The sequence below is a fragment of the Theropithecus gelada genome, chromosome 2 (genome assembly GCF_003255815.1).
Source record: "Theropithecus gelada isolate Dixy chromosome 2, Tgel_1.0, whole genome shotgun sequence".
Lineage (NCBI taxonomy): Eukaryota > Metazoa > Chordata > Mammalia > Primates > Cercopithecidae > Theropithecus > Theropithecus gelada.
Genome location: NC_037669.1, coordinates 83,043,191 through 83,068,616, shown reverse-complemented (window position 1 = coordinate 83,068,616; position 25,426 = coordinate 83,043,191). Strand labels below are relative to the sequence as shown.

General features: G+C 44.1%; 1 protein-coding gene across 3 annotated transcripts in view; it reads right to left on the bottom strand.

The window, feature by feature from the left end:
* Window positions 1-213: 213 nt before the first annotated feature.
* The window catches only part of IL17RD (interleukin 17 receptor D), an 81,377-nt gene continuing 56,164 nt past the window's right edge, over window positions 214-25,426 (bottom strand). For all 3 annotated transcript variants that reach the window (XM_025377433.1, XM_025377432.1, XM_025377434.1), the window contains 11 exons: window positions 24,612-24,737; window positions 20,116-20,234; window positions 19,462-19,582; window positions 16,350-16,394; window positions 16,097-16,248; window positions 14,559-14,624; window positions 13,275-13,329; window positions 12,663-12,773; window positions 11,354-11,538; window positions 7,778-8,720; window positions 214-6,698 (listed from right to left, as the gene is read on the bottom strand). In XM_025377433.1, the coding sequence (XP_025233218.1) occupies window positions 6,586-6,698; window positions 7,778-8,720; window positions 11,354-11,538; window positions 12,663-12,773; window positions 13,275-13,329; window positions 14,559-14,624; window positions 16,097-16,248; window positions 16,350-16,394; window positions 19,462-19,579 (1,788 nt within the window). In that variant the 5' untranslated portion in view covers window positions 19,580-19,582; window positions 20,116-20,234; window positions 24,612-24,737 and the 3' untranslated portion in view covers window positions 214-6,585. The remainder of the gene's footprint in view (window positions 6,699-7,777; window positions 8,721-11,353; window positions 11,539-12,662; window positions 12,774-13,274; window positions 13,330-14,558; window positions 14,625-16,096; window positions 16,249-16,349; window positions 16,395-19,461; window positions 19,583-20,115; window positions 20,235-24,611; window positions 24,738-25,426) is intronic.

Below are 25,426 nucleotides of genomic sequence, written 5' to 3'. Positions count from 1 at the left end.
AGCAGGGAGGCCTGTTGCCACATGGGGTAATGGGCGACTGATTGCCTGTGGAGCCGAGCTGAAGGTCTAGGGCAGCACGGTCCTGTTCTCTAAAGGGCAAGGAAGACCGGCCACCCCTGGCCTCCTTGTCGTGAGGCAGAGCCCTCCGAAAACTGGGCTGGGAACCCCAGCCAGTCAGGAAACAAGAAAGATGAAAAATGAACCACTACAACCTTAAAACAAAACATTTTATTTAATGCAGAAATTCTAAGGTACAAAAACATTTTGTAAATGTCAGCTGTGATCTACTATCACCTATTTACAGAGTTATGTACAAATCAAATAAGTCATTAACATTTTCAATGTAAAAAATACAGCACGCTGTTAAGAGTTCTGTCAGTGCTCATTATCCCACTAGATCCCACAAACGACAAACTCAAAGATGAAACAAAGGCAACGTCATCAATAACCACCATATTCCACAGGCTTTCTCCCCTAGGATGTAGTAACAGGGAGTTTCCACAGGGAAAAATTATCTTTTAAAAAACTAACAGTAAAAATAGGAGTTACTTACTATCTAGATGAACACATTTGGTTTTCACAAAAGCTTTTGCTGCGGTCTGGATTCACCATGCTTTTTTGTTGAGAGAAACGTACCAAACTTTTTGTTGTTGTTGTTGAGATAGAGTTTTGCTCTTGCTGCCCAGGCTGGAGTGCAATGGCGTGATCTCAGTTCACCGCAACCTCTGCCTCCCGGATGCAAGCGATTCTCCTGCCTCAGCCTCCCAAGTAGCTGGGATTACAGGCGCCCACAACCACGCCTGACTAATTTTGTATTTTTGGTAGAGACGGGGTTTCACCATGTTGGTCAGGCTGGTCTTGAACTCTGGCCCTCAGGTGATCAGCCCACTTTGGTCTCCCAAAGTGCTGGGATTACAGGCGTGAGCCACCGTGCCCCGCCTGATACGAAACTTTTAAAACAACAGATGAGCACATTAGTGTAATCCAATGGCAAGTTTTTGTCTAACAATTGGAGCAGCTAATTTTGTCTACATCATGTACAAATAGAAGATTGCCCCTGAATCTTCCTGAAATTTTATAGGATATAAATATCAGATACGCAGTCATAACTGTTTGCTTTCGTGAGACTTCTGATTGTGCAAAACGCAGTGCTTGGTCAGTTGAGAGCAGAACATAAACAAGATTCTGGAGGTGTCTGTGGTCTGAGCTGAATTTTAAAGAAGAACGAAAGGGCAAGAGGGAAGACAACTGGCCAAACTTCCCCAGACATCTTCACTGGGGGACTCAAATGTCTTTGCAAATTAGCCCTCAAACAGCAATGGGAAGGTGGTGCTTAGCAACTACTGCTGTTACCTCACCAGTGGTTAAACGGAAGTCTGCACTATTTAATATTGTGAGTCATGAAATAAAGGTGATGTCTACAGAGATGTGTAAAAATAGGATCTAAAATTGGGAGGGAGGGGTAGCTGCCACTCAGAAGGTAAGAGCTGGTCTCAACATAGTATACATCAGAAATAAGCACCAAGTGTTTGATCTCAGGAGGAAAACAAACACAAGTTATGATAGATGACTATCATCAGGGGAAAAAATGTGGTAGTCAAATACTTCTCCATGAATATAGGCAATATATCGTTTTGTAAAAGTGCCATTATATTTTTAAGTGGTAAGAGGAGCTGGGTGTGCAAGAATTTCCCCCATAATCCCCACCCTAAGCCTGGTCTTCACAAGGCACCAATGTGAGTAAGGCACCAACATTCTGTTTGGGCAACTAAACTAAGTGTGAAGCTGAGAAACATTATAGCAGTGAAAATTATTAGGCCCCTGGAAAACAAGAGCCATGAAGAATGGTTTAAGTGGGTGGAATTATTTATCACTGAAATAAAAACACCAGGGGGATGACTTCACTGTGGTTTTCGAATACATGGAAGGTGACCAGCTGTTCTTTCTCCACTACATGCCGAACAAAAGGAAGCCGGCTTGAATTTCTATAAGACATACAAAGAACTATCTGATCAGCAGGGTAGGTTACAGAATCTCCTTCTTGTAAAATAAAGAATACCATCTATAGCCGTATGTCTGGAATAATTCAGGCACAGCCCTGTCTGACACCAGGGGAAGAACATGCTAGATAATCTAAACTTTCTCCTAGTCCCTAAACCCTGAAACTAGAATCAAAGCCACTGGCTTGCAGTCAGATTTCCTTTTGTCTATTTTCACCCTGATCCTGGAAAGGAGGTGATATGGCAAGGATGACCCAACACTCCATTTGGACTCCTAACTGGTATCTCAATATCAGGAAAAGCTTTTCTCTGTATACTGTTTCACACCTCCAAAACAGAGTCAATTCACAGATCACTCAAAATGGAAGATAATGCAAATACCTGGCTCTAATGGATGCTAGGAGGTTCCTTGCCTTACTTTCTAAAATTGCCTGCTTTCCTAATCATGTCTTGGCCTATGCTCAGAACTGCACACCATCTAAAAAAAATTATTATGCCAAGAGCTAAAACTATAAACAAAGCCCTTTAGGTTGTGAAGTTTAAATGAAATTGTTCCCAGCATTTTTTAAATTGAGAGAGCATAAATCTGATTTTGAAATTAACAACTGGCTTGCCTTTCTTTTAAGACACCATGAAATGCAAAGATGCAATCAAGACATGTCCAGTGCATTCAAAATCACATCAAATTTCTTTGCGGGAGAGGCTGGAGAAAGAAGCAATCTAACTACTGGCTGCATTTAGCAAGAGCATTTTCTGGTGACACCATCTGTAATTACCATGAATGCCTTTCCTTCAAATCTTATAAAGCAGAGGTTAACAAACTGGTATTCAGTGGACCAAATCAGGTCCATCCATGTCTTCTGCTGGGTCTAAATTCACTTGAATTTTAACTTAGTTGTCAATATTTTTTAAAATCAGAATTTTTCATATAAAAATCCAGACTGTCAGCTTTTCTTGAAAAATGGGAAGATCAGGAAATACTTCACGGCCACAGTCGACTGGAAAATTGCCCCCTGTGGGTGGAACAGGGGCGCTTCAGTTTTGCCTCAGTCCCCACCATTCCCTATTGCTCTCTGACACAGACAAAGTATATTAATTACCATTTATCATCACACCGCTGTTTTCCTTATACCTCACATGCTATACTGGTGACCACTGAAGGTATAAGATCTGCTAAATAAGAGCAGTGGTAGTCTTCACCAACAGAAAATAAAAGACTAGTAACCTTCACATTGGCATTGTCCACTTCTCTTCAATAAAGACAGAAAGAATATTTTCTCTATTCTTCAGGGAGCCAAATTAGTGTTGAAGTTGGGGGGCCAGAGAGTTTTCTTTTGGGAGGAGGGTGTGTCATTTTTCCTCCAGGAATAAAATTGGTCCTCTTGCCCTTTATTTCTTTTAAAAGAAAAGATGCTCAACTCTGAAAAAAAGGCTCTGAAAATCATGTAACCCCACATTTTTTGAAGGATAGTCTCCTGTTTATTTGCACTTAAGTCAGGAGACCTGAGACTAACAGTTGGTATTTTAAAAAAGATACTTGTGGCTATGAAGTTATAAGACTGAACGCTGACAAACAAATACGAACTTAAATATCCATGACTTACTACACACTGATTCCAATGATGTCACCACTGCTAAAGACATTTTATTGAACTTCTGATCTGAGACTGTCTTCAGTTATTCCTAACATGTCAATCAAAAACTCTGTCTTCTAACTTTATGGCCTGATCTCATTTTTGGCTCAAGATACTATTATCTGGCTGGGTCACCATTTGAATACCTGGGCCTGGACTGGAATGACTTCTGATTCTTTCTGGAGATCAATTGCCTCAAAGGCCCAAGACAGCCCTCTGGAGGAGCTTCTGCACCCTGTATGGCTGGGCTGAGTCTGTTGAGGTGGTCTCTGCTGAGGTGGTCTCTGCTGCTTGTAACCAGTCTCTGAGAAGGCACACCTTTACCTGAGCTTTAACCTCCTTGATCACTCTCCTGGCAAAGCTGACGACATCAGATGCTAAGTCCTTTCTATAGTGCATTGGTAAGTTAAGATCAACAACTAGCACTCTACCTTCAGCTACCTACCTGCAGGCTTCTTGGTTTTCCTGGAACCCTGGACTTACCCCTGATCTCTTTTCTAAAGGACACTGTCTAACCTACCCACAAAAGCCTTTTACTCTCAGGATCAAGGCCTCTCATGGAGATCATCCCTTTTTCCATTTCTTGTTTCCACAATATCTAAAAGCCTGTGACTTGGCAGAACGTTTTTCTGAATTTCATCTTATATCCACCATCTGGGACAATTTCTGAGTCAAAAAATGCAGCTTTGCTTAAAACAGATGTTTTGCCTTAATCTGCAGGGCAAGGATTCCCATTTCTAGCATAATGGGGAGAGTAGAAAAAGTGAAACTAATGAAACAAAACTAGGAAGTTGGACTTCTCAATTTATTCTGAGGCAATCACACTGTCGTTTCATTACTTGGTATATTAAGAGTTTGATTTTGTTGATCATTAGAAATACATTAGTATTTCAACATAAGTATCAAAACCCTAAATCCAAACTAAAACATTCCCTGATTTTTCGACTAGCACTCTCTTTTTCCCTTCTATTTCCATAAGGAGTGAGTTCACGTGGCTAGCTCTCTGCCCACACACCCTTGGAGCCCAGTTAATGCTTCTCCTCCCAATCCTCCATTCTCTCCCTGGGGCCACTTTCCCAGAGATGCCTTATTTCATGAGCAAAGCTGAATATCCTAAAAGCGACTCCTAATGGTTCCTCTGGGACAGGAAACATCTCTTGACCTCAATAAGAAATCTCTCATAATGTTCCAAGTGAATTTTCATATGTTAGCAAGTTTGGACTAACCAATCTCCTTCACAGAATGTATGCCTAGGATGAAATGGCGGGGCAGTCATGTGTGGTAGGAGCTCTGCACTCATTCCAGATTCCATAGGAACAACATGAAATGACTCTTCTCTGAGTTGCCTGTTTTTATGGGGAAACAGTCTTGCAGCTCACTGTCCCTCCCTTGGAGCAGCTGCAGGAAACTTGATGCCAGAGAACAGACTAGCACGTTCTTCTCCCAAAAAGCTGCCAGCTGCCTTTACAGAGCAGTGAGTATGACATTTGCATCAGAAATATACACAAACCTTTTCTTTCCAGCAGGGGTGCAAGTTCCCCTTTCCCCACCTGCCTGCCATGCATGTGCTTAGAAGGGAAAGTCCTGCCCCATCCCACCTCCCACTCTGCCTCAGGATATTTCTCAACATACCCCTTCATGCTGGTCTTATCTGACGAAGGACTTAAAACCACAGTCCCTGGGCTGAATGCTGAGAAAATGGGGTGCCAAAATCTAATAGCACCCATGTGAAAGGTAGTGAGAGATGTCCACACCTGCTCAAAGGCACGGGGAGAAGGGTTTCCACAGGGAAGACCAAGACAGCATTCATTACACACGTGCTAATCATCAGATGGAATGTGAACAATTGTTTTTTCTTTAGAAACAGAACTCTGTAGAATAAAGTCATTCATAAAAATGGAACATTTACTTTTGTGACTATCCCCTCCATTCTACCTTCTTAAAAAGAGGTTTGTCATTAGTCAAAACCAGTTCAGCAGATTAACTGGCCATCACCTCCACACACTGCTGTATTTCAGTGAATTCTGATCCCTAATATTCAGGACACAGCTTTAGACCAGAAGGCCAACCAAAGCACGAACTGCAACTTCCAATAATACAGACCAGCTGGGTAGCAGTCTCTTAAGAATAAACTTCCAGATACCAACATCTGAGATACAGCACAGTAAATGTAACCCATGGAAACAGCAGGCAGATCTGGCCTCCGCATGATGTCTACTCAGACCAAGAGGAGGCTGTGTGTGCTGAGGTCCTGGGGCCTTCTGCACATTGACCAACCTATCTCAGATGGAATGGTCAAGAAGGTCAGCCTGGCCCTGTGAGCTTCACCTCAATCAGTCATGCTTCCCAGTAACACAGAGACTCATTTCATAAAAGGTGACCGTATATTCAGTCACTTTCTTGACTTTTGACTCAAAGCTTATATTTAACACCCATGGCAATTGTAAATTCTACATCAAAAATAAATGAGAACATTATCTGCAATACAACATGGATTCCAGATAGACTGGCACTTGATTTCTGTGGCTATGATGTTAAAAGTGCCTTTTTTCACAAAGCATTTCAAATCAAGGTAGCCAATAGCAAACAGGCAAAGTTTGCAGAGCTCAGTGAAGTCTAAATGACCAGTGAAGGTATCTTCCTTTTTTTTCTTTACATATTTCTTCCCTACCTCCCACAACAGGCTCTGATCCAAGGACTAACCAAATATGGCAAGCTGTTGTCAGACCTTATGGACATGCCTTTCAGAGCTCCATATCATTTTAGAAAATTGGAGAGTTTGCCAAGATATCTGGTGAAGGGTTGGAGCAAGGGAGAACTGGCCAGCATTTCACTCCAAATATCCTTGTATGAGACCTCAGCTCCAAGTGGGCCATGCAACCAGGGAGATGAGCTGGGGAATCAGAGGGAGGCAGCAGCTAAAGTGGCAATGCTTAGACTCTTTCATTTTGTTACAAAGGGGCGACCGCGTGGAGTTCATCAGTGTAGCTGCGGCAACCAAGATCTGCTTTGCACGCTCCAGAAGAGAGGAGCTTGGAAGGAAGGGCAGGAGGTTCCTCTTCACCTAAGGAGAGAAGAGAGTACAGAGTCACACTATCATCGCATTTCACTGGGCTGGGCGGGTGCTCATGCCAGAATATGGCTGGATCTGGGTTTGGACTATGGCTCTGTATTAATGAGGTAAGAATCCCAACCAGCTCAAGATGGGGCTAGTCCTCCTAACAGGTTCTAGTTCCCTTAGCTGAGGAAGGAAGAGATATTTCGTAAAAGTAAAGGGTTTGGGCTGAGCGCAGTGGCTCACGCCTGTAATCCCAGCACTTTGGAAGGCCGAGGTTGAGGGATCACTTGAGGTCAGGAGTTCGAGACCAGCCTGGCCAACATGGTGAAACCCCATCTCTACTAAAGATACAAAAAATTAGCTGGGCATGGTGGTGTACCTGAAATCCCAGCTACTTGGGAGGCTGGGCAGAAGAATTGCTTGAACCCGGGAGGCAGAGGTTGCAGTGAGCTGAGATCGTGCCATTGCAGACTGGGCAACAGGGTGAGACCCCATCTCAAAAAAAAAAAAAAGTCAAGGGTTTGTATGCATGACCCCAACTAGTTACAGACATAGTAAGGCACAGCCTGAGATGGCATCTAGCTGATGCTCCCTGGGGAAGTAGGCCTTCCTAGACAGCCCTCATACCTGGGACCCTGTGCTGAGCTAAGATAGAAATAATACTGTACCCATGAATCCCAGACTCAATGAATGTAGCTTTAAAGACAATGGGGGGCGGTGAACACTATAGGTCTAAAAAAGACACGCGTCCACAAACTGTTATCCAAGACCCTCGGGGCCCAATGTGTTTTCATGTCTGATGTTTTTGAAGTTTAGAAAAGTGATACGGTGCATATACTATATGTGGCACAACACCCCTTGCAGGGTCTGGGCAGCTCACCATAATTTAGCATTAGTATTTCTGCAACTCAAACATGTGAGTATTCCCATCACCTGGTATAAATCAAGACTACCAAACGAGCTGTGTTCTCATCAGGTTTCACTGCCCAATAAGTTGGCACCAAAGCTGGAAAAACGCTTTGACTATTTCAGAAGCATGGCCAAAGGCTGTGTGCTGTTAGAACCCGGCCCCAAAGTCACCTTACCCAGGCCTGAAGAGGAGGACACGCTCTCCGTCAGGGAAGATGTTTCTGTCTGGTCTGTCGAGAGTCCTTCCATCAGTGGCAGAGACAGCTCAGATGAGGGCACAGACGAGTCATAGATGCCTGAGTCCCGCGGCATGTCCGAGGGGCTGCCGGCTTTCACCGTGTGCAGCAGGGGCTGCAGAGCGGCGCTACCATCAAGGGCAGGCCGGGCCTCCGCATCTTGGTCCAGGCCCCCGTGCTGACTCTCGTGCTGGGAGTCGGCTGGTCCAGTTGCCCCAAGAACGGCCGCCTCTACCTTTAGGCAGAAATCGCTCTCGGGCCCTGGTTTGCACATGACATCATTTAAAACCAAGCCCGAATCAAATTTCTCCAAGACTGGCTCCCGGTAGCGCAGTGGAGGAGCATGGAAGGGAACGAACTGCTTTTCGAACCAGTCGGGCTCCTCGTCGATAAACTGGTGCATGTTGCAAATGGCGACGTACAGGGACCTGCCTGACTTGCTCCGGAAGTAGTTCCTTCTGCTGCCCTGTCGCGCGTGCTGCCCCGGCTCCTGGAGGCCGTGGTCTCGGGAGTGCAGGTGGGAACAGAGCTGGGGAAGATTGTCCATGAGTTTATACTTGGTACTCAGGTCTAGGACACCGGGGACGTCTCCCTCGCAGGAATAATCAAAGTAGACGGCGATGAACTTGCTGAGCGCCGCGGACGAACTCTGCTTGGCCTGGCGGAGCTTTTCGGCAATGGCTGACACCGCCACCAGGAAGAGTTCTCCTTTCCCCGAGCCTCGGCCACCTCCTTTGTGTTTGTAGTTCTTCTTGTCCACAAAGTACTTCATACCTTTGGAACAAACCACAATGATGAACTGGGACTCGTGGATCTTCTGGATGACCCATTCTCTCTGCCCTTCTCTACAGAGGCTGAAGTCTTCCCACAGGTCCAGAGCCACCTGGAAAGAGAACAAGGCACCGTGTCACCCATACAGAAGGCTCTGGAAGAGGCTCGGGAAGTGAGTTACAGGAAGGGAAATGTCAGAAGGAGGCCATCTCATCTGCCCCTTAACCCTTATGAGCACAGCTATGTGCAGGCTCCAGGTTACACCATACCAAGGAATAGCTAAAGTTCCATGGGTGATGGTCATATGCTAGTCCCTCTGCAAAAACTTGCCATCCATCCATTTTCATATCACACGGCGTCATTACCACTCCTGCCCTACAAGTGAGGGGACAGAAGCACAGCGCTTTTGGCACCTTGCTGAAGTCACACCCTACATAGGGCATCCTCAAGGAAGAAACAGGTGGTAAAGAGCACAGGACAGAGAAACTGAGGTTGGTTATCTGGTGAGTGAGGTACCTGGATTGGAGGGGCAGATCCTGGAGAGAAGGCTGGCAGGCTCTGAGAGGAAGATGTGGATGAGTGGCTCCAAAGTGAACTGGGAGATGGGGCTCAGGCCTGGATGCCAGTCACCCCCAATTATAGGTGACTCACATCCAGACAGTGACTGACAAAGGGACCTATCTCGACACTCTCATAGCCTCAGGCGTACGCATGCTGTTTACTAGTTTGTCCATGGCTGGAGAGGAGGTTAGTGAACTGCATTAACATGGTCATTCTGAATAACTCACTCAGGACTGACTAGCACCTTCCTCCATGACTTCACACAGGTCTACAAAGCTACATCTCTACAAGGCTGGTAATTGGCAAGGCTTTACCCCCAAGGGGGTCTAGTAGGGAGATTGTGGGGGTGGCTGACAAAACAGAGAAAATCAGACATGTGTGGCCCCTCAGAGGACTTCACCTTCTCAGACCACTTTCACCTAATTCTGCTGAAAACATCTCTTGGCAATTGTGTTGATGTCTTTCCTTCTGTAGTTCAGATATTAATTCCCAATGGCTATGACGAAATACAGCAGCCACACTATCTTACAGGGAAGGGCATTCTGAAATGACTTTGTTCTCCTCTTCTGCTCTAAGATGTTACCAATGGGGAAAAAACTCCAACATCCATCCACTTGCTGAAAATAACCCTGAATTATCTTCTACTTTCCTTAATTCTTGATAACATTACACATGCTAAAAGCTCAGTGGGAGTATACACCAAGCATTTTTTAAATGTTCCTATCTTTGACCCAGCAATTCCATTTCCAGGCATCTTTCTTGGGAAATCATCACAAATGGGACAATATTGAACCACTGAGATGTTTAATATTTGTACTAATTCAGTTATGGCACATCAGTATGGAGGGTCATGTAGCTATTTAAAATTGCAGTTTATATATAACTACTAATAGTGTAAAAAATTATTAAGAGACTGCAAAAAAATAATTTCAATCAGCCCCAAAGGCAAAACTGTATGCGTGAGTTCACCTATATGGAAAAAGACTGGAAGGAAATAAACCACACATGAAATGTGAGTTCCTCTTTCTCAGATTTTCTTTAATCAGGTTGGGATACCAGACAATGTTTTATTTATCATCCTTTTCTAGTTCCAAATTTTCTACAGTAACTATTACACTAATAACTGGAAGAGCGTTTTCCCCAGAGGCTAAATACTTGTGAAGTAGAGCAAACTTGGTTGCCTGTGGTATCTAAACTGTGCCATTGGCTAGAGTGCAGTTATTTTCAGCACGTGCTGATCCACCAACCTCACGGCTTTCATGCAGAGGGAAACTAGGCTAGCGTAGTATGTTATGCTGACACTAGGGGGCAGCCTCACCACATGGAGAGATTCTGAAAAACATGCCAATGGGCAGTTTCAAAGCAAAAACAACTTCCAATCACACAATTATTGTACAGTTCTTGCATTTGCAAGAAACAGGGTATGCCTTCCATGAGAGTTTCAGACTTCACTCTAAAAATGTACATTCTGACATTATAGAAAAGGATATTAATAACATATTAATAACTCAAGAGAACAGCTAAGAAACCAGAGCAGATCATTTCAGTACTTGACACAATATTGCTTTCTGGGAGTGCTCCCTTCCTACCTCCCTGTTCTCTCTGGCCAGTGCCCTCTCCTGCATCACCAGTTTCTCCCCGTCTATGATTCCACCAGTCAATGGTCAAACAGCTTCACAGAGTCATTTGTTTATCACTTCTCCCTGGACCTCAAGATCCCCTCTAATGGCAGCCTCATCCCTCATTCCCCTTCTCAGCAGAACTCCAAACAACTGTGCGAACTCACTGCTTTACTTGCCACTCTCTCTTTGATCCTCCAAGTGGGGCTTCTGTCCTGAACATGCTCACTAGGATGAGTGACACCCTTCAACTCCAATTGCATGTTTCCATGGAAGCTACTGGTCTTCTTAATGCTTACAAAACTTCCTGCCAGGTGAGTGCCACTCAAAGCTCTAGAGCATAAGTTTGTCAGAATTAGAACTAAGTATTATGAAATATTTAGTGCTGGTGATGGGTAAGACAGACTGAAGAAAGAATGCAAGACTATCCCCAGTTTGAAAGCTGTGGCACTACTCAAGGGCAAGTGTCACCACAGGAGGCCCAGAGGAGAGGAGAAGGCAGTGGGGAGAGAGTACGGGGCAAGTGTCCTGGCCAGGGTAGGAGAAGGAACTTTAGATTCCGCACCTCACAGCCACAGAAGTCCTGGAGGAAGTAGGCGAAACACTGGACGACATTCATGTGATTCTGGCCATCTTTACTGGAATAGCAGAGAAAGACCTTTGGCCGCGGCCGGAGCCTCTCTCTCGGGAGTGCTGCAGTGTATGTGGAAGACTCAGAGCTCTCTTCATCTAAATGTGAATATATGTTTTCTAAATTGGAAAAGAAGATAGGGTTGATACCTGCAAGCAATGCTTTGTTCTATTCCCTAAGAATTGAAACCCAGTGCTATCTTCAAGAAAGAACAATTGACACGTCTACCTAGAGTAGTCCCAGTCCCCAACTCCATCAGCCCCCTCAGGTCATCACTTGGAATGGGACAGTTGATTTCCGCAGTGGAGCAGCGAATGGTCAAAAATTGTTCTTCACCTGAAACTGACCTTGGATAAACTAAGAAATGTTGCAGGGGTCATCCTGGTTAGCAGAGCGCCACCCTAGTTAGCAGAGTGCCCAGAACTGGCTCTTACAGCCAAGTGCACCTATTAGACCAATTAAGCACGGGCAGAGCTGATATTTTCTTAAAAGAGTTTTTATTGAGGTATAATTTACAAAAGTAAAGTACCTAAATCTTAAGTGTACATCTCAGTGAATTTTTATGAAAGTATACAACTGTGTAACCCTCACCTAGACCAAGCTATGGATCATTTACAACACCTCAGAAGGTTGTCTCATGGTGACTTTTGTAAATGAGCAAGCCCTACCTATATCCTTACTTATACTTCAAGCTTCCTTTATGTCCCTGAATTTACTATCCTATGGTTGAAAATAGAATTATGGGCCAGAGGCTGTGGCTCATGCCTGTAATCCCAGCACTTTGGGAGGCTGAGGCAGGAGGAATGCTTGAGCTTAGGAGTTAGACCAACCTAGGCAACATAGTGAGACCCCATGACTACAAAAAAAAAAAAAAAATGTTTTTTTAATTAGCCAGGCATGGTGGTGCATGCCTGTAGTCCCCAGCTACCTCAGGGGGCTGAAGTGGGAGGATGGCTTAAGCCTGGGAAGTCGAGCCTGCAGTGAGCTATGACTGTGTCACTGCACTCTAGCCTGGGCAACAGAGCGAGACCCTGTCTCAAGAAACAGATATATAATGATACCTGTTTTTTTAGTGGCTCCTGAGGTTAAAAGCCAAATATTTTAATTCTGGGAACTGAATAGGAGCTATGAGGCTTCCCAGGAGCCATCCTGGAGGACCCAGGTACTCCCAGTCTCCCTTTCTGTTGGCAGCAACCCCTGGTCTGCCCCTTGTTGTGGGGAGACACAGCACACGAAGAGATACCTTGTTGCTTCTTGCGGCACATCACAGTGAAGAGCGTCGCGAATGCTGATATGACCACCAGTGGCACTGTGATAGCCACAGCTCTGATGGGCCCAGCCCACGGGGAGTGCACTGGGAAATTTCAAAGGGAAAGTTTTTAAACTTAAGCAGTGTAAAGGTTCAAAGAGAAACAACTTTCTTTCTTTTTAAACATAAGCCACATAACAGGTTCTAGGACCATGCAACCACCTTTCTCTAGTGTGGTTTGGTGATTATAAAAGGATTCAAAGGTTCATTTTTAAAGAGTTGCAAAGAACAATTCAACAGTTAAGAGTCAGGCTGGGACATAAAATACCTTTGAGTGAGAATTTTGCCTAAGGAAACCTCCCCTCCTACCACTTTTCTTCAGAGGACAATTGACTATTTATCTAGTCCCAGCTATACACACCAAATTGGCTTTAATCTCCCAGGTACCCACATTAGAGTGGAAGGAAAGTCAGATTTGATGGAACATCATTTAAGAGAGAGGAGCCGAATTTTGTTTTGTTTCTGTAAATCATGAAGTAGACAGAGTATCAAATACCTTGGTCTATATTAGTCTAGGGCGGAAATTTCAAACGAAAAAACACCTACCTGGCTTTAAGGCATAATGCATCACTTTTCTTGTTGTGTTAGTGTCATCCATCAGCTGCAAAACAGGGGATGCTGCATTATTTTTTTTTTAAGTGATATATACCAGGTAAGTGGAAAAAAATGGTAATTTCATTCATTTTTTCCATCAGTGGGCAGTGCGGGAAGGGGTGGGAAGCAAGTAGTGGAGAATGGCTGAGTTTTAGAAAAGAGAGCTTCTGGAGCCTGTAATCATCTGCCAGGCTGAGACTAGGCATCATGTGTACTCACGTTCATCTCTGCTTTACCAACTCGAAACTCTAAGCTTCATCATGTTTTCTTTTATTAATCAAAAGGCTGTGTATTAATTGAAGAAGTCAGCTGGTGAGTCCCACATTCTAATAATGTTCAATTAAGCTGGCATCCTTCCACTGATTTTACTGGGCCTCCATTAATGCTTTAAGAAGGTGTGTCAGTCTAAAACCACACACTGATTCCAAGGAATGCAAGAACTAGGTGTTTCTACCAAAATGTTAAGACATGTTGGTTGTCTTTGAATGGTGGCACTATGGACAAATTGTTAATTTCCTTTTCTATTTTCCTCATACTCTTATTATTTGTAGTACCAATTTGATACAGGAAAGGTAATCTTAAAAAGGAAATGAAACATTACTTTTTTTTTTTTTTTGAGACAGAGTTTCGCTCTTTCACCCAGGCTGGAGTGCAGTGGCGCGATCTGAGCTCACTGCAACCTCCACCTTCTAGTTTCAAGTGATTCTCCTGCCTCAGCCTCCCGAGTAGCTGGGATTACAGGCGCCCGCCACCACGCCCAGCTAATTTTTATATTTTTACAAGAGATGGGGTTTCCCCGAAACATTACATTTACATGTTCTTTGAAGTGGTGTTTAGAATTCATTTATACTTACATAGAAGAATAGCAACAGAAACTTAAGAGAAGTGTAGGCAAAAGTAATAGGCATAACTTATTTTGCTACTTTCATACTAAAAAAAACTTTAAGCTAAAATCTTGAAAATATATCTTTGTAGTATTAAGGAATACTAGAGATTTTAAACCATGGTTATATATGGACCATATGATTACATAAAAATATTTATTTGAAATATTTAATGAAGAGATCAAAGATCAATTATATATAAACTTTTTCTAAAAGCATGTTAAGAACCATATAAAAATATAACTGTGCACACCTTCAATGGCTTGAAATTTTAGTGTTGTAAACAGTTGGAATTCTATATGAACTGGGTTCATTCTATAGCATTAATAGGGCTATCTTGTGTTATGCATACCTCAATTATATAATCCCCTGGAGAAACATTTTGAAGGAGGCAGCTGGTCGTCTCTGTATTTTGCTCCTGCAACAGACCAAAGAACACTTTAAAAACTCACTTTTTGGACAAAGGTCATCAGGACACCTCTTCTAGCCCAGAGTTGAAGGAGACTTGCCATCAGTCCATCAGTCTCAACCACAGTTTTCAGAAAATGTGATTAGATCAAAAAGTAACTGTGTTTATCTGCCACATGTTATCTGAACTTCCCTTTGATAAAAGGCCCAGGACAGCCCAGGACCCTTGCCATAGTCTATGCTTAGCTGGTGGCACCCTGAGCAGGAATATTTGATTTGAAGACAAAGAAACTAGTTTGAACAACCTTTACTTAACAAAAGGGTGAGGAAATAAATTACCAGTTTGTGTTTATACATATTTTATTTGCCATAATTTTAACATGGGCAGGAGGTCAAAGACCTTGATAGAGATGAGAGCCAGCAAGGAGAGCAAACTATGACAGAACCTGACATATACAGGAGCATGTCTAAGGAGGTACTCGGCTTTGCCACCACAACCAAAAACTTTCTTGGTATCCACAGTGGGCGATCAGACAGTCCTGTGAACATCCGAAACGGTTTCCAATCTTCTGACCACTCCCAGTTTAAGGGCTGGGTTACTCAGTTTCTATTTAACCTTGGCCTGTTTGTAAAATCAGTAGCCACTGAGTTATCAGTGGCTTGGCTCCTAGATCTGGTTTTTCCATTTACTAGCTATGCGGCCTTGAGCAAGCCAGGTGACTTCCCTGAGCCTCAGCTTTCCCATCTGTAAAATGGGGATGACAGTAGCCTCTGTTTCATAGAGCGGTATGGATTCAAGGAGCATAAAGCTCAGGGCCTGCCACACAGAGAGCACATGATGAATGTTTAAAACATAAAAGGACAGGCCAGGCGTGGTGGCTCGGGCCTGTAATCTCAGCACTTTTGAGGCCAAGGTGGGTAGATCACTTGAGGTCAGGAGTCTAAGACCAGCCTGGGCAACATGGTGAAACCCTGTCTCTACTAAAAATAAAAAAATTAGCTGGGCATGGTAGCATGTGCCTATAATCCCAGCTACTCCAGAGGATGAGGCAGGAGAATCATTTGAACCCAGGAGGCAGAGGTTGCAGTGAACCGAGATCACACCACTGCACTCCAGCCTGGGTGACAGAGCAAGACTTCATCTCAAAAAAAAAAATATATATATATATATATGTATATATACACACACACACACACACATATATATATATGGACAAATGAGAAATACTTCTTGTTTATTCCTTGGCAATACTGTTACCAGGCTGCTGTATCACAACCAGGACAGCTGGGTTACAGATAACTAGGGAGTGAAGGACAGTGGCAAGATGGCCCTGAGACATGCCCAGTGATTACATTCCCAAGTATCTACCAACCACTGAGAGCCAACAAAGCCTAATGCTCACATTGAGCAACCCAAATTCCAGTGGCCCAGGAGTCGCTTTGAAACTTGCAGTGTTACTTTATGTACACCCAGCAGCTCACCTGCTTACAGGTCTTTCGCTTGAAAGGTCCTTCATGCTTGAGCTTGTAGTGAAGATAGAAGAAACGGAAGCCGAAGTTGTGCGGTGCGTGGTCGAAGGACACCTGCATGTCCGAGCCATGCTGGCTGATGTTCAGGTTCCGAGGCTTCCAGACTGGGAGGAGGTAGGACCCAGAGTGAGCAACCAGAGGCTACCCCAACACCATCATAGTGGCAACACTTTGAGACTTGATAGATAAGAACACTGTTACTTACAGGGTTTACAAGCCAAGTTGTCTGGCTGTAACAACAGGTCACAGGCTATTAAGAGAATAAAGATACATGTTTTTAGTTTTAGGACAGTTTGACATTTTCCTTTCCCAACAACCCAATGAAATATAAAGATACTGTGCCAGGTAATACTAGAAAAGGTATAAAATATATCAATTCAATGAGGATTTTCACTACTGTGCAGTTGTATCTTACAAACATTTAAATGGTACAATATAAACATATTAATGCAGTTCACTTTATGCCACATAAATGTTAACAGTGTAAAGTCACCCAGATTTTAAAAGCTTGTTGGGCATTACATAATTTCAAGGATGTGGCCAAGGGCAGCAGAGCTATGTTCATGCCACAGTCACATGGAGGCTCTGTTTCAGCTGTAAACAGAAATGATGCCGGCCCCTACCCCACTGTGGAGATGTTTAGACACAAGAGAACTTTGGAGTGGTCTTTGTAACTGCTGCAGGATTATTTTAACCGTCACTAGTATTCTATTTAAGATGCTCTTGATGGTTTCCTGAAATGACATGCAGGCATATAAGTAGTAGTGTCAGCACTGAAAACCAGGTACCAAAGCCAATAGCTTTGAAACAGAATCTAAACGCAATAAAAACACAAGGAGAGAGGCCAAACAGCTAGTCCACTATGCCATGCTGCTTGCTAACGCAGGGAGAGTCTCCGTATAATGCCAATAAAACCAAAGGCAGCATCAAAGACCACAGTGCACTGAAATGGTGACAAATGTTTGCATTCCAGGAACATACCCCCTGCACCCACCTTACCCCCAAATAGACATATTGATTCTATGCCAATGGGAAAAATTCATCTTAAATTATACTAATTTTGATTTAGGTGAGGCTTTCATAAACACATTCTTTGAATCTTCTATCTGGTTATTATGTGCAAGCCATCCAGAGATTATGTGACATACACATGGTCTTTGCCCTGTGGAATTTCATTTTAAGAATTATGAGACCAATTGTTAAAATAATTTTGCTGCATAGAAAACAACCATAATAAGAATTCTGCAGAGGGAAACACTGATGTAGGCTGGAGTTGTGAACAGAAACATCACAATGGATGAGGGCTGCAACCAGACCTCACAGGAGGGGATGTTGGACAGGACTGACCATCCAAGGCTTGAATGACAAAGACTGATCAGGAAGGCAAGAAGGAGCTGCTGCCTGTTGCAGGGTGACCAGTCACCAAAGTTTGAAAGCAGCAACTCAGGAAGATTAAAGAGATAACCTGTACAGAACAAAAGGTGAGCAGACCCAGCACAGTGGGTGGTTGAGTTCAGAGCATGGATTCCAGAGTCAGACTTCTGGGGTTCAAATCCAACTCCCGGCAAGCCCTTCACCTTCTCTGTGTGGGATTCGACATCTAATAAGTGGGGATGGTACGATTAAATTCTTTGTAGGGTTGTCACAGAGGGTATTTGGAGTTAACATTTGGAATGCATTTAGAACAGGGCCTGGCACATAGACATTAAATAAACAGAACTTTCTAGAAAATAATTTTCTTAATCTAGTCCTGAAAATGACAGGCCTCCCTCCTGATAACAGGTAAAAAATGGAATCATTTCATGCTCCTACCCTTTACCACAAAATCAACTTACACTTTTTATTTCTGGTTTTTGTTTTTTTTTTTTTTTTTTTGAGATGGAGTCTTGCTCTGTGGCCCAGGCTGGAGTGCAGTAGCATGATCTCAGCTCACTGCAACCTCTGCCTCCCCAGTTCAAGCGATTCTCCTGCCTCAGCCTCCTGAGTAGCTGGGATTACAGGCACATGCCACCACACCCGGCTAATTTTGGTATTTTTAGGAGAGATGGGGACCACGTTGACCAGGTTGGTCTCGAACTCCTGACTTTGTGATGTGCCTGCCTCGGCCTCCCAAAGTGCAGGGATTACAGGTGTGAGTCACTGTGCCAGGCCAGCTGTCTTTTTTAACTAGAAATGGGGTCTTGCTATGTTGCCCAGGCTGGCCTCAAACTCCTAGGCTCAAGCAATCCTCCTGCCTCAGGATTATAGGCATGAACCACTGAGCCAGGCCTATTTTTCTTCTTTAATCCAATCGTTTTGATACATGTCTGGCTTTTTTTTTTTTTTTTTTTTAGACAGAGTTTTGCTCTTTCGCCAAGGCTGGAGTGCAGTGGCTTGATCTCAGCTCAATGCAACCTCCACCTCCCGGGTTCAAGCAATTCTCCTGTCTCAGCCTCCCGAGTAGCCAGGACTACAGGTGCACACCATGACGCCCAGCTAATTTTTGTATTTTTAGTAGAGACGGGGTTTCACCATATTTTTCAGGCTAGTCTCGAACTACTGACCTCAGGTGATTCACCCACCTCAGCCTCCTAAAGTGTTGGGATTACAGGCATGAGCCACTGCGCCTGGCCGGCTGTCTTTTTAAATTAGAAATGGGGTCTTGCTATGTTGCCTAGGCTGGCCTCAAACTCATGGGCTCAAGCAGTCCTCCTGCCTCAGCCTCCCAAATAGCTGAGAGCATAGGTAATGCAGACTGTCTTAGTGATGGTCACAACATCCTCAAAAATATCAACTGTCAGGTCTGTTCTACAACAAGCCAGGAGTGGGTATATCTGGTTAGATGAACAGTGTCTGTACCTAACCTTAATTCTAAAAAGTACTTTTCTGGATGCTTTTCTCCCTGCCATGCTTGCTTCATACTAGTATTTGGCATGTTTTTTGTTTGTTTGTTTGTTTCCCCCCAAGACAGAATCTCGCTCTGTCACTCAGGCTGGAGTGCAGTGGCCCAGTCTTGGCCCACTGAAACCTCTGCCTCCCGGGTTCAAGCAATGCTCCTGCCTCAGCCTCCCAAGTAGCTAGGATTACAGGTGTCCGCCACCATACCTGGCTAATTTTTGTATTTTTACTAGAGACAGGGTTTCACCATGTTGGCCAGGCTGGTCTCGAACTCCTGACCTTGTGATCCGCCTGCCTCGGCCTCCCAAAGTGCTGGGATTACAGGTGTGAGCCACCGCGCCTGGCCCTTGGCATGTTCTTGAACACATTTCTATAGAAAAATCATCAAAAGCAGGAGAAAAGTCTTCTCATGGGAACCAGGCAGGAAAGGCCATACTCACCTCGGGTTCTGAAGAAGAAAGGGTGGTAATTGCTTTCGTTTTTAATGGAAGGAAAAGGGACAACCTTTACGAAATAATCCGTTTCAAATTTCATATTCAGGAAAGGTTGAGATTCCATTCCCTAAAAGGGAACAAAAACGCAGTGACATCATGGAGAAATTACCCACCCCTCCACCTACATAAGGTCTTCGCTCCTACCCCAACTGCCACCCAGACACAACTCCAGATCTGCAGGACATGTTCCAGGGAGGCAGGAAGTCAGGTCTAGTTTCTGGACCAACTTGAGGTTTGGATCGCTTAACCATGAAGATGGACAATGCAGTCTGTTTTTTGGCAAAGAACCCATGGCTTGTTAATACTGAACCTCAGAGTTGGGGGGCAGGGTGAGCCCACATACACTCTTTGGGGCACAAAGACACCTTCCAGGATCGCTGCTCTAGCAGTAACCCGAGAGACGTGTTTACACAGGGAGGTGCTGAAGTTTCCCTGGGAGCGTGGAGCAGGCTCAAGGTGCTGCTGTACCATTCTTGCCCACCTTGGCAGGTGGGGTGGACCCCATAGCCCCTCCTTCTCCAATTTCAGACTTTGAATACGCTATTCAGGACCCTGGAACAATGGCATGTCTTCAGGAGCACATTCCCCAGCATGACTTACAGTTCTTTTGAAGCTACTGTTGAGCTGCTTCGGATCCTTTAGAATCAGTTGTTGGCACTGTCTTCCCTCTGACTTCAGCTCCTCCAGTATTACCCGAAATCCTTTCAGGAATTCGATGCCTAAGCAAAGCAGATTGCTTGTATTAACAGTAAACCTAATTACTTCTGAATACACTCTTCCTCCTCCAAGATTACCATCTTCTCTACCTACACACCAGAGTTAAAGGAATCCTAACTCTGGCCAGGGTATCTGAGTCTATAGAATGGAAAAAACATACCCCCTGCATTCCTCTGGTAAAGACCAGGTGATTTTCTCCATCCCACCATTACTAATTAATCCCTAATCCAGCCAGCTATTTCATAAATACTCATTGCCTCTATGGCATTAGGGTTCAAATATTTAGACTCCAGTTACAATTGGTCATAAAAAGTCTGAAGTGGAATATATGATTTCTAGGTCATTACACAGAATACATTCGACTGATGATAATTCCCAGTGTTGACTAGGGAATCCCTCCAAATCATGTTTCCACTTTAAGTTTTAGCTCTATATTTTTTGGCACATCTCACTGAGCAACATACAAAATTCCCAACAAATTGTGTCTGCACCCAAGGGGTTCTGAGGCTTGAGATTAAATAGCTTAGGGGAATGCCTGTGTGATTTACAAAGCGGTTCTTGCTCTAATCATACCTGAAAGGCAGACACCCAAGGGTTGCCCAGTGTGTGCTCTTCATACAGCCTCCGAGGCCCCGAGACACCCACAGCGCCACTGAAAGGCACCAGCCCAGCCTCCTGCCACCTGAGCTCCCCCCACTGCACGTCCGACTAGATGCTTTCAAAAGGATTAAGCGCTGATGGCCACAAGCGCCAGCACCAGGGCTGTGTATCCCACGGAGACTGAAGTGGTCCAACTGCAGCTGGAGAGCCCCAAAGCCTGCCGCAATGGCGAGATATCGATTTCACATTCTTTCTGAACATTTTCAACCCTTCCCCTCCCAGGACAAAAGTAATTACACAGGATGCAATTAACCAGGTGGGAAATTTATTGATGACAAAAGTCAGGAAAATCTTTTTCTCTTTCAAATAGGTTCTCCAATCCTATAATTATTTGATGAAGAATACATATTTCTTGGTGAATAGGGCAGAGGAGCAGGAGCAACAATTAGAGCTTCACACTTTAGGGTTTCAGAGCATTACTGTGCACAGGTATGGACTCTGCCATGTTGTATCTCAATTACAAAGCTTCCTGTGGGGGTGAAAGCCAGCTGAGCAACCACCAGAGATTCAGATAAGGTGATGACAAGGTCATTAGACCAACGACGATTTTAGATCTCACAGGACTTGCCTTTTGAGATCCAAAAAAACTTTGTAAAACAAATCCTCAGTATTAATACTAAGATTTAATTTACACAACATTACCAGAATGACTATTTAACAAAATCCAGGTGATTAATACTATTAACAGCCATACATCTCACAATTACATAAAAATTCATCAGCTGGGGCCAGGCACAGTGGCTCACGCCTGTAATCCCAGTACTTTGGGAGGCCAAGGCGGGCGGATCACGAGGTCAGGAGATCGAGACCACAGTGAAACCCTGTCTCTACTAAAAATACAAAAAAAAAATTAGCCAGGCACGGTGGTGGGCACCTGTAGTCCCAGCTACTCAGGAGGCTGAGGCAGGAGAATGGCATGAACCCAGAGCTTGCAGTGAGCCAAGATCGCGCCACAGCACTCCAACCTGGGTGACAGAGCAAGACTCCATCTCGAAAAAAAAAAAAAAAAAAAAAAAATTCATCAGTTAGGGTGGCAAGGGGTGGTTCTTGTTCTTATTTTTAAAATATTGGCCTAAAAACCACTATGCCAAGGTTCCAAGGCTGAGGAAGAGGCAGTGAACGTAATTCCTTTATCACTGTGACACATTACAGTACTATTAACACCTTGTAGTTATGTAATGATTAGCAATTTTATAGAGGAGCTTCCCAAGAAAGAACTTATTTGCTCTCTCTTCCATCATTTAAACTCATCAAATCCTCCCAACAACCATAGGAGGAAGGTGTTATTATCCCCATTTTACAGATGAGGAAACAGGTTTATAGTAGCTAACTGGCTTGCCCAGGGTCACATAGGAATAAAATGGCAGAGGTGAGATTTGAACCCAGGAAGTGTCTGGCTCTCAGCCAGTGCTCTTAACTCACATGCTTTTCTACCTTCCAAGAAGTGTCCTTGATAGAACCTAACAGAAACTCTCCAGCCACCCCCACCCATAAATCAGCATCCAGGAAAAGCACAGACTTCTGCCCCCACTGGTCCATGTCAGTTTTCCTGCCACCAGCTCACATGTCTTACTTTCATTCTAACGAGGGGGCCTGCAATTCATCAGTCCAACTCCTTAACCATTTAAGCCTTACATGGAATGACTACTTCCTTTTTATCTACAGAAAATGTTTTTAATCTTTAAATGTTAAGATAATATTATTTTTGGAAACCCCAGTGGGTTAAAACCCAGAAGTACTGATGTGGAGAAGTGGTTCGGCCCATGGGTCTGCTTAATCCTCCCTCTCCTGCAATCTGGTTCTTCTGAGATTTTTCCTGTTCAGATTAAGAAATTCAGACTTTATTTTACTTCTCCCTTGGCCAGGTTTTCACAAACTTGTAAGATCAGGTAGCAGTGTCAAAGCGGCAGTCCCAAGAACCAGGTTCTGATCATGGTAATAGCAGCCACTATTCTTTGAGAACTCTCTGAAAATGTACCATGTGTGTCTCTAACCATGAGGCAGTTCTCACCTCCCTTCTACAGATGGGGAAGCTGGGGCTCAGTGAGGTTCAATGCCTCAAGTGAAAGATCAATTCTGGAGGTTCAAACCCAGGCCCGTCTGAACAAATGGTCCCCTTCCTACATCTCACACTTGGCTAACCCGTTCTTTCCTATGTATCTTCAATTCATTCAAGAGGACAAGCAGATTTAGCCCCAACCCGAATCTAGCCATATAATACCGGTTTGCTTTTTTCTTTTAGTTTTTTCTTTTGTTTTTTATTTATTTATTTATTTTTGAGACAGAGTTTCACTCTTGTTGCCCAGGCTGGAGCGCAATGGTGCAATCTCGGCTCACTGCAACCTCTGCCTTGTGGGTTCAAGCAATTCTCCTGCCTCAGCCCCCCAAGTAGCTGGGATTACAGGCATGTGACACCACGCCCAGCTGATTTTGTATTTTTAGAGGAGACGGGGTTTCACCATGTTGGTCAGGCTGGTCTCAAACTCTTGACCTCAGGTGATCCATCTGCCTCCGCCTCCCTAAGTGCTGGAATTACAGGCATGAGACACCACACCCAACCTGTTTTGTTTTATAAAGAGACCAGGTCTCTTTCTGTAGCTCAGGCTGGAGCGCAGTGGCACGACAATCATAGCTAACTGTAGCATCAAACCCTGGGCTCAAGTGGTCCTCTTGCCTCAGCCTTCCAAGTAGCTAAGACTACACACTTGTGCCACCATGCCCAGATAAATTTTTAATCTTCCAGTAGAAATGGGGGTTTCACTTTGTTGCCCAGGCTAGTCTCGAACTCCTGGCCTCAAATGATGCTACCGTCTCGGCCTCCCAAAGTGATGAGATTACAGGTGTGAGTCACCATGCTTGGTCTGTTTTTTGTTGTTCTTTTCCATTTTGTTTTTTTGTCTCACACAGTTTAAATAAAAATTCAAGCTGGGCACGGTGGCTTACGCCTGTAATCCCAGCACTTTGGGAGGCCGGGGTGGGCGGATCATGAGGTCAGGAGTTTGAGACCGGCCTGGCCAACATGGTAAAACCCCATCTCTACTAAAAATACAAAAATTAGCTGGGTGTGGTGGCAGGCACCTATAATCCCAGCTACTTGGGTGGCTGAGGCAGGAGAATTGCTTGAAACTGGGAAGTGGAAGTTGCAGTGAACCGAGATTGCGCCATTGAACTCCAGCCTGGGTGAAAGAGCGAAACTCCGTCTCTGAAAAAAAAAAAGAAATTAAATTTGTTGCCAACATTTAAAAATTCATTGATTTCATTGTTTTTCATGAACACTGGGATTTTCCTGAAAAATCACAATATGTGCCAATGCTGAGCTGGCATGTCTCTGTGTTCACAGAAACTGCTAATGCTGGATGGCCATTATGCCCCTGGATGAGCCATGGGTTTTCTTGGCACTGCTGCCCTCCCACCCCTGACTAGGGCTGAGACAGAGGCCAAGACGTCAGTGCCATTTATTACTCACACAATATTACTTTTCAAGCGCATGTGAATAACAATAACAGTAGAAGAAACAAAAGACCATAGGGCACAGTCTTAAGCCATGTGTACGCCCAGCAAATATATGCAACAAAGTACAAAGTGTATCTGTGCCCAATCCAACGTAAGCCTCACTCACATCCAGACCTGCCTGGTTCCTGGAGACCATCACGTGGGACCTTTGCACTGGGCCCTGTGCACCCAGGTTACCACCATACACTCGATTTTTAACCACTCACCAAAGGCCCCTGGGGACCAAAGAATGGTGACTGCCACTTGGTCATGGCAAGCATACTGGCTGATGGTGATATTCTGGGCGTCAGCAATCACATGCTTCCCCACTGGATTCAAGTAGGTGGTACAATCTAGAGAGTGGGGAGAATGAGAACAGTTACATTTAAAATTTCATTTTTATTTTCAGGTTCATCTTATCAAAATAAACAGGGCATGTCTGAAGGTGGCCAAATCCATTCTGTTAAAGATGTGTGCCTCAAAAGCCCAAATAAGACATCAGAGGTTGACTACTGCTTGGAGAACTGTAAGATGCTACAGAGGGATGATTTGTAGCACCACCACCACCACCCACTCATGCCATGTTAAATTCCAGGGCGGTGTTGGGAGGATCTTATACAGTATGGAGTCTGTGTGTGTATCTGGCATTAACTTTTTTAAAACCTAAATCAGTAATTATTTACATCAATTCAACCAATTTTCAGCATTAAGGAGTGATATGAAACAAAACAATCGCTAAATAACTTGGGCATTGTTTGTTTTTAGAAAAAACCTGGAGGGCCAGATGATTGGGGGAAAGGAACTAACACTCAGATGTGAATTCATATGGGAGTGATTCTCAACAAGACTGTTAACTCAGTCAGCACAGGGTACTAACTCAGTGACGAAGTGATAAGGATGTTAACCAGCATTGGTCAAAGGTAAAATTTTTGTTCTTAGACACCATGTGTCATCAAAGACACCAGCAACCCCCAGAAAATCCAAGGAGCCTCACATTGCTCAAAAAACAGAAACCACACCCATCTTTGATTTTGCCTGAGGA